The sequence below is a fragment of the Pipistrellus hanaki genome (genome assembly GCF_964339955.1).
Source record: "Pipistrellus hanaki genome assembly, chromosome: 9".
Taxonomy (NCBI): Eukaryota; Metazoa; Chordata; class Mammalia; order Chiroptera; family Vespertilionidae; genus Pipistrellus; species Pipistrellus hanaki.
Window position 1 is genome coordinate 77,382,325 of NC_140511.1, and position 8,950 is coordinate 77,391,274.

Below are 8,950 nucleotides of genomic sequence, written 5' to 3' on the forward strand. Positions count from 1 at the left end.
TTTATAATTTTTCACTATTTTGTTTACTTAATATTTCATAATAAAGTAATTATAAAATACTTTCTTTGTGTTTATTTGATTCCTATTCAAGAGAATTACTTTATATATAGTCAATATAGGCACAGAGTTAAATTTTTTAACATTTTCTAATGGTGGTGTGCCTCGTGATTTTTTTCATGAAACAAGTGTGCCTTTGCCCAAAAAAGGTTGAAAAACACTGGGCTAGCTCATAGGCTAGGCCAGGCCCTGCCCCTGGCTGGTGGGCTCTGCTCCTGGGGGTGTAAGCCCCGCCCAGCCCTCAGGTGAAAGGGAAACTACACTTGCAGTTGGTTTTAGGCAGAAGTCCCTGCCCCGACCCCTGATGGGTCCTTTCACACAAAGGGTGACTCCGAATCCTTGCAGTGTGTTGGTTCAAAAGCCGAGGTCCTGATTAGGGAGGCTCAGCCACACTGCTCGGTAGCGCTCCGTGGCGATGGGGCAGGAAGGGCCGCCTTGGGAAGGGCTGGCCCCGGGCGGCACGTGGTGCAGACCATGCACCGCAGAGGCGGCAGCTTCAGTGGCTTCTCCGCAAGTGCAGTCCCCTGAGCGGCCCCTGCAGAGATGGCTGCTACACCTTTTCTTTTCTTTCTTTCTTTATTTTTTTTTATTTTTATTTTTTTTAGCCCAGTTAGCCACCAGAAGCCCCTCTTATAGGTGTCCTCGTTCTCGATGTTCACATTTAAATGACAAAACCTCCCCCAGCCCTGCACCGGGGCGCCTGGGCGGTGGCAGCGGTTGGGACCCTCTTCCCCGCATCTCCCCAGCAGCGCCGCCCCGCGGCCTCGGAGGAGGAGGAGGTGCGGCACCCGGGCAGCTCGCCTGCTGCTGGGCCCGCGCCGCCCCGTCGGGGCCAGAGCCCTGCGGGAGCGCGGGCGGTGCGGGGCCGCGCCGCCTGGAGCGTTAGGGCCGCCCGCGCGCGCCCCCTCGCGGCCGCGGCGCCCCTGCAGGCGGGGCAGTTGCGAGCCCAGCGGTTTCCAGACCCGCCTGGCGGAGGGTCTGGGCCCAGCAGGTTCCGAGTCCTGCGGGGCGGCCCGGCCCGTCCCCCAGCCCGGCGTCCGCCTCCCGCGGCGCCCCGGTGAGCCCACGCCCCGGGCCCAGCGGCGTGGGGGCCCCGCAGGCCACGCTCCTGACACTCACACCCGACGTGGAGCCGGGGGGCGGCCGGGGCTCTGGGCCGGGGCCACCCCGCACCTGCCCCGCCGGCGGGTGGCCCGGCTCCCGGGGGGAGGGAGGGGCGGGCGGGAGGACGCGGGGATCGAGGGCGCTCCGGGCTCCTCTGCGGCGCTCAGACCCCGCCGCCTCTCCCCCCGCCGCCCCGGTTTCCAGGAGGGGCCCGAGCTGAACCCCGCTTTCCTCCTGGAGTGGAAACCCGACCTGGTCCCCGATGGAACCCTCGAGCGGCCGGGACCCCTGCGGGACTCCCGCGGCCGCGGCCGTGAGCCCGGTGGTGGTGGTCCACGGCGGCGGCGCCTGCCACATCGCCAAGGACCGCAAGGAGATGGTGCGGCAGGGCGTGCTGCGCGCCGCCTCCGCCGGCTTCTGCGCCCTCAAGGCGGGCGGCAGCGCGGTGGACGCGGTGGAGTGCGCCGTCAGCGTCCTGGAGGACGACCCCGAGTTCAACGCAGGTGCGTGCGGCCCCCGGCCCCGCGTCTCCCCGGCCACCTCTCCCCGGAGTCACCCAGCCTTTCCTTCCAAAGCGCGAACCAACCCGGTCTCCTCTTCCTCTTACTCCCTGTCCACCAAGTTGCTTTAAACTTTTGGAAACTTTTCCTCCCCTTTCACCTCTTCGCATCAGTAAGAGGTGTTTTTGTTACTTATTTTTGTGGGGGCGTTGGGGGTAGACTACATACCATACGCTGTGTCCGTTTTATTATTTTTATTTAAAATACATTTTACTGATTGTTTACAGAGAGGAAGGGAGAGGGATACAGAGTTAGAAACCTCGATGAGAGAGAAACATCTATCAGCCGCCTCCTGCACACTCCCCACTGGAGATGTGCCCACAACCAAGGTACATGTCCTTTACTGGAATCGAACCCGGGACCCTTCAGTCTGCAGGCCGACCCTCTATTCACTGAGCCAAACCGGTTAGGGCAACTGTGTCCATTTTAAGTTGTGAAAAATGCGTAATACAACCGTGTAACCACACCACAGCAAGATTTTTTATTTATTAATTAATTTATTTATTTTAACTTTTGAGAGGACGTTTATTGAAGTTGGGGATAGTGACAGGAAGGGCCAGGGTAGAAGAAGCAGGGGGAGAGAGACTGAGCTTTGGCTACGGAGAAATCAGATGAAAAGGGACCTTGGCGGGAGGCGGGGGGGAGTTAGCGCGGGTGGAGAGGCCACTGGCCAGCTGGTGCAGGGTTCGGGGTCTCCTAGAGTTTGGGGGATGCAGGCCTGTGGGGGGAGGGAAAGGCTCAGGCATGCTGCTGGGAAGAGGAGCGCACCCACAATCGAGGTTTAAAAGCTTTCCATCACCCCCAGAAGTGGCTGCATGTCCCCAACTCAGCCCCAGCACCCAGCACCCGCTGACCTGCTCCTGTCACCGGGGCGGAGTTTGCCTTCCCTGGGAAGCCACGCCCATGCAGCCTTTCCTGTTTGCCCCCTTCACTCAGCTGGTTCCAGCTACGGCAATGAGGGCCACCCTGAGTGCCGCGGCTCCCGACAGCGGTCTGCGGAACTCGCGTGATTATCTCATTTAACTCGAGTCTTAGGAGTGAGGTGTAACTATACGCTCATTTAGCAGATGAGAACACTAAGGTACAAAAAGGGTACAAAAAATAAATTTAAAAAATACAGCCTGTGGAGTGGCTCAGGGGTTGAGCATTGACCTATGAACCAGGAGGTCACATTTTGATACCCGGTCAGGGCACAGGCCCGGTTTACGTGCTCAGTCCCCCAGGGTTTGATGTACAGGAGGCAGCCCACCAGTGATTCTCTCTCTAATAAAAATGTTAGATTTTTATTAGATTTATATACCCTGTTATGTCGTGTATTTTGGTGGTGGGGTAAAGACGACATGCTTTTTAAAATTTCAGTTACCCCCCCAACCGGTGTGGCTCAGTGGATAGAGCCTGCGGACTGAAGGGTCCCGGGTTTGATTCTGGTCAAGGACATGTACATTGGTTGCGGGCACATCCCCAGTAGGGAGCGTGCAGGAGGCAGCTTGTCGATGTTTCTAGCTCTCTACCCCTCTCCCTTCCTCTCTGTAAAAAATCAATAAAATATATTTATATATATCTCCCTTTGGGGACGGGGCGGAGGGCGAGTTAGACTGGCGGCCTAGCGGAGACCCGGAAGCCAGTTCTAACTCCTGGATTCTCGAGTTCACCTTCCTCGTGGGTTTAGGTTATGGATCCGTCTTGAACGCAAATGGGGACGTGGAAATGGACGCCAGTATCATGAGCGGAAAAGACCTGTCATCCGGCGCCGTGTCTGCCATCCGCTGTATCGCGAACCCCATCAAGCTGGCGCGGCTAGTGATGGAGAAGGTACGGGCGACCAAGGAAGCATCCCTCCCCTCGGGTCCGCCGCGCCCTGGTGCCCGCGGGCCTGCCCGTAGGGAGACACTGGAGGCCACTCTCCCAACACGCACAAAGGGACGGGGACGTGAAGTTCCTCATCGGCCAGGACATTGGCACCCACCAGCGACCACGCTGCTTCCGTGTTATCTCCCGTGTCCGGCCTTCTCACACACATAGAACAGAGCACATGCAGACAGACAGACCAGCTGTTTACTGGTCGGTATTAAATAAACATGGATATGTTCTCTAAGTGTAACATCATATGTAGCCCTGGCCGGGTGGCTTGGTTGGTGGGAGCTTTGTCCATACACCAAAATGTCAGGATTCGATTCCCAGTCAGACCTAGGTTGCAGGTTCGATCCCCAGTCGGGGTGCATATAGGAGGCCTCTGTCTCTCATATCAATCTCTCTCTCTCTGTCTCTCTGTCTCTCTATCTCTCTAATCTCTCTATCTCTCTCTCTGTCTCTCTCTCTCTCTGTCTTCCTCCCTCCTTCTCATTCACTCTCTTTTCCTCTCTCTCTAAAATGTTTAAATATATTCTTGGGTATGGATTTTTTTTAAAAGATCATATGTAAGTCCCATTTCTAGCAGCATACCATCATTTTGGTTTTTGTGGAGTTGTGTTTTTTTAATGGAAACCTCAGGGCCAGCCTCTTCTCAACACTGAGAAAAGTAAGCCACTGAGATTTGCGTTTGTGAGGTTTTGTGCGGGAGAGGAGTCGTTCTCACACAGTAGTAGGAACAGTTAAAGAGATCTCAGCTTTTTCAGAAGCTCACCGTGTCTCCTCCGGCGCAGACGCCTCACTGCTTCCTGACGGACCGGGGAGCCGCGGAGTTTGCCACCGCCATGGGGGTCCGCACGGTGACCCGGGAGCAGCTGGTGACAGAGAAGAACAGAAAGCGCCTGGAGAAGGAGAAGCGCGGGAAAGAGGGGAAAGACGCTCAGAAACCAGAGTCACAGAAGTGAGCGCCACGCGCGGCCGCGGGGTTGGGGGGCCGGACGGTTTGCTCAGGTGCAAACGCTGGGCGGCTGTTGGCTCACTGACCATTCTTAAAGAAGCCAGGGAGCGCGCGGCAGTCTCACTCTTTGAACAAAGTAATGCCCGCTAAGTAACGGGCTTTTTAATAATGAACTTAACCTGGCTCAGTGGATAGAGTGTATGAGCGCGATCTTAGGGCACTTCTCTTTCTCCGGCGGGCTCATTCCGCTCAGCATGGTGCTCCCCAGGCCCATCCATGCTCTTGCAAGTGGTCGGAGCTCTTTGTCTTCCCAGCCGCCGAGTATTCCGCTGTGTAGACATACCACAGCTTCCGTGTCCACGCCTCTGCTCACGGGCGCTCGGGCTGCTTCCTGGTCTTGTCGGTTGTGAATAGCGCTGCTGTGGACATCGGGGTGCATGCGTTCTTTCCGGGACCCCCAACAAACCACCGGCTCCTCCACCTCTGGTGGGTCCTTGGGATGTATTCCCAGGAGCGGCATCGCTGAGCCCAACGGCAGTTCCCTTGTTAGTGTTCGGAGGACACTTCCTGCTGTTCTGCACGGGGCCGCACCAGCCTGCACACACACACACACACACACACACACCCCGCAGTGCCAGAGGGTCCCCTCCCTCCGCCCTCGCCAGCACCTGCTTGCGGCCGTTCCCTTCTGATAGGAACCGGGTTTCCCCTCCTCACCCCTCGAGCGCCGCCATGTCTAGCCACGATGCAGACTCTGTGTGGTTGCCTAGCAGTTACCTCAAGCCTGTGCCCACAGTGGAACTTGGGATCCTCCTGCCCAGCCCACTCCACACACCACCCACAACACAGCAACACCAACCCCAATGGTCTCCTGCATTTCTTTATTTTTACTTTTAATGTAATTTCCATTTTACTGTAGTCCCCTCCATCTGAACCAATGCTTCCAGCAGCCTTTCCGTTGCTGAGCCCCGAGCCTTAGCTGCTCCTGGTTCCTCCCACACCTCGTGCCCCGGGGGACGGGCAGTGCGGGGCGGCCAGGCAGCCGCAGCCGCACCCGGAGGTGTCGGAGATGCGGGGTCCCGGGTCCCACCCTGATGGGAAAACTCCGGGTGTCCCGGGGGGAGGGGCCCAGGGAATTCTGCATCCACTCCAGGTGGGGCTGCAGGCTGCTCGCGCTGACCCTGGGGGCTCCTGGGGCAGGAGCGTGGGGATCAGGGTGCGTCCGTCCCCGTGTGCGTGCCCTGCCCCTGCGGCCCTGAGCCGCGCGGCTCGCCCTCACGCTGCCGCCTCCTCGTCCGTTTCCCTTCTGCAGACACTTGGGCACCGTGGGCGCCGTGGCCTTGGACTCCAAAGGAGACGTGGCCTATGCCACCTCGACGGGGGGCATCGTGAACAAGATGGTCGGCCGAGTGGGGGACACGCCCTGCATAGGTAGCGCTGACGGCGGACTCCTGCCCCCCCCCTTCCACCCCCTTTTCCTTTCACCAAGTTCACGTTCCTGGTGGCTCCCGCCCCTCTCCTCCGGCGGCAGCAGTTGGCGGGGTCATGGGGTTTCCCCTCAAGGGCATGACCTGAAAGTTGGGGTGACACAGGGAAGGAGATGGCGATCAGGAAGCTGAAGGTGCCCCCAATCTACCCACCGGGCCTCTCTCTTCTCTCCAGCCCTGGTTTCCGGATCCACTGATTTAGTCCCAATGGTTACACACGCCACCTCTGCCCAGGCGCCAGCCCCTGCCCAGGTGCCGCCTCTGCCCCGGCACCACCCCTGCCCAGGTGCCACCTCTGCCCAGACGCCACCTCTGCCCAGGCGCCAGCCTGTGCCCAGGCACCACCCTATGCCCAGACATCACCCTGTGCCCAGGCACCACCCTATACCCAGGCATCACCCTCTGCCCCGACACCACCCCTGCCCAGGCGCCACCCTGTGCCCAGGTGCGGGCATGAATTAGCGAGCTGAGCAAGCAGAGGGCTGGGCTGCCACGCGGTCATTAGATTTGAGTGGCACCAAAGCGACACGCTGCTCGTGACAAAACGTTACATCCCAGGAGGGGGTGCTTGGGGGGGGTGCAGACTGGGCGGGTTTGGGGCCAGGGAGGAGCTGTCCTGGTGTAGCTGCCCCTCTTCTCCTCTTCCCTCCCCTCCCCTCCCCTCTCCTCCCCACCAGGTTCTCAGCACCCTCCTGGTTTCAGGGCGGTCACCTGTGCTTGCTGACGGGTCCACCTTTGCATCCCAAGGTCATGGCTACTCCTCCGACCTTGTCCACACTGTGGGGTTTAACGTGGATTAGCATTAGCGTGGCCTGTGTGTGAGCGTCCTCTCCGGCTCAGGCAGAACCCTCTTTCCTCGGCGCAGGATGCGGGGGCTACGCTGACAACGACATCGGGGCCATCTCAACCACGGGCCACGGGGAGAGCATCCTGAAGGTGAACCTGGCCAGACTCACCCTCTTCCACGTGGAGCAAGGTACGTGGGCCGAGGCCGCGCTGAGCGAACAGAGCTGCTTGTGAGCAGATGGGGCCGGATCTCACCCCTTCTCCTGTGGGCGCTAGTTGCTTTCAGCTTGTCAGCAGTACCGTCTGCCGCCTGCAGGGGGCGGCGGCGGCTCGAGGCCTGGGTGGGAGAAAAGGCCCCGGCTCAGAGGGAGGAGGGGCTGGCGTGGGGACGGGCCCTCTTGGGGGCACTCAAATAGACATCGTCTACCTCGGCTCTGGGTTTTCATGCCGCTGATGGTTCTTTTTTTTTTTTTTTTAATATATTTTACTGATTTTGTACAGAGAGGAAGGGAGAGAGAGTTAGAAACATCGATGAGAGAGAAACATCAATAAGCTGCCTCTTACACACCCTCTTCTGGGGATATGCCCGCAACCAAGGTACATGCCCTTGACCGGAATCGAACCCAGGACCCTTCAGTCCCCAAGCCAACACTCTATCCATTGAGCCAAACCGGTTTCGGCTGATGGTTCTGCCATCAGATCCCTTGGCAAGGAGCTAACGCGCCGTTTCCCACCTGCCCCCGTTTCCAGGAAAGACCTTGGAGGAGGCTGCTGAGGTGTCACTAAATTACATGAAGTCAAAGGTCAAAGGACTAGGGGGCGTCATCTTGGTCAACAAAGCGGGACAGTGGGCGGTCAAGTGGACCTCGGAGTCCATGCCCTGGGCGGCCGCCCAGGCCGGCAAGCTGCACTGCGGCATCGACCTCAACACGACCACCGTCACCGACATGCTCTGAGCCCGCTTCCCCGCCCCCCGCCCCACCCGCCCCCAAGACTGTATTCCAGGTGCCAGCCTGCAGGTAGAGTACATTTCCGGGCGTGGAGACTTAGCTTAAGCAATTAGAGCTAAACATGGAAAAACTCTGCCGTCTGTCACTCGTCTGTCGCCTCGATCAGTAAGCATGTGGATGTCTGGTGAGGGCGGTTCCCAAGGGATGAGAGACGCCCACCGTGACATCCACGTGAGACGGCGAAGACGCCAGCCCCCCGGCCCCCCAGCCCCCCAGCTGGTCTCTGGAGCAGACACGGGGTCTCGGGTGAGGAAGAAGAAACACGTGAGCTTAGCCCAAGGACACTGCCCTTGGCATTGGGGGACCCGCCCCGGGTGTGCACGTTCGGATGGGCCGTGAGGGGCGAGGCCAGAAGGAGAGAGCCCGAGGAGGCGCCCAGAGCAGCAGGACCGCTGGGCCGTGGCCAGAGAGGCCGCCACAGGTCGCAGCCACCCCTGGGCTCCTGACAGCACGGGGTGCAGTCATCCGGGGGGACACTGATTTTTCTAAGGAAGTCCGGGTCTCCCCCGACTCACTGACAGAGAGGTTTCCCAGGACCCGGGGTAACCCCTAGCGCCCTCGTCTGGGGATGAAGGTGTCACGGGCCAGTCCGGGAGCTCCCGGGGGTCACACAGGAGCCTGCGCCCCGGGTCTCCCCACTCAGCCGCACGCCCCGCTCACAGCAGCCTCTGCTGAGTCCTGGGGCGCAAACCTCCCATGGCTCGCAACTCCAGCTTCAATGAAATGTGTTTGGGAGAACAGCAGTGTGGTCAGGAGCGTGTGGACAAAGTGGGGGACGGTGACAGGCCTGCGAGGTGCGGGGCGTGCGGAGCGCCCGCGAGGGGTCGGCAGAAGAGCTTGCTTTTCTGAGCGGGCTCAGGAAGGAAGGAAACATGTGCCAGCGTCAGCAGGGTCTGGCTCCTGACCTCTGACCCTGCTCCGGACTACAGAGGAAGGGGTAGCCCTTGAAGGCAGAACCGAGTTTAACTCTGCTAGTGACCTGGGCAGGTTCACTTCCTCTGTAAACACAGGTCGCTCTGGAGAGCAAAGGGAATTAAAAAAATTGCTCAGTGGCCATGGCCGGTGTGGCTCCGTCAGTTGAGCCACCGAAAGGTCACGGGTCCAATTCCCAGTCAGGGCACATGCCCTGGTTGCAGGTTC

The 8,950-nt window shown here is 59.3% G+C and overlaps 1 protein-coding gene across 1 annotated transcript; it reads left to right on the plus strand.

Moving 5' to 3' along the window:
* The first annotated feature begins 898 nt into the window (after positions 1–898).
* ASRGL1 (asparaginase and isoaspartyl peptidase 1) lies at positions 899–8,579 on the plus strand. Its single transcript, XM_084895928.1, has 7 exons — positions 899–1,114; positions 1,366–1,664; positions 3,391–3,533; positions 4,364–4,530; positions 5,840–5,958; positions 6,880–6,990; positions 7,551–8,579. Exons 2-7 carry the CDS (start codon positions 1,424–1,426, stop codon positions 7,754–7,756), a joined length of 987 nt encoding a protein of 328 aa, XP_084752054.1. The 5' UTR covers positions 899–1,114; positions 1,366–1,423; the 3' UTR covers positions 7,757–8,579.
* Positions 8,580–8,950: the final 371 nt, after the last annotated feature.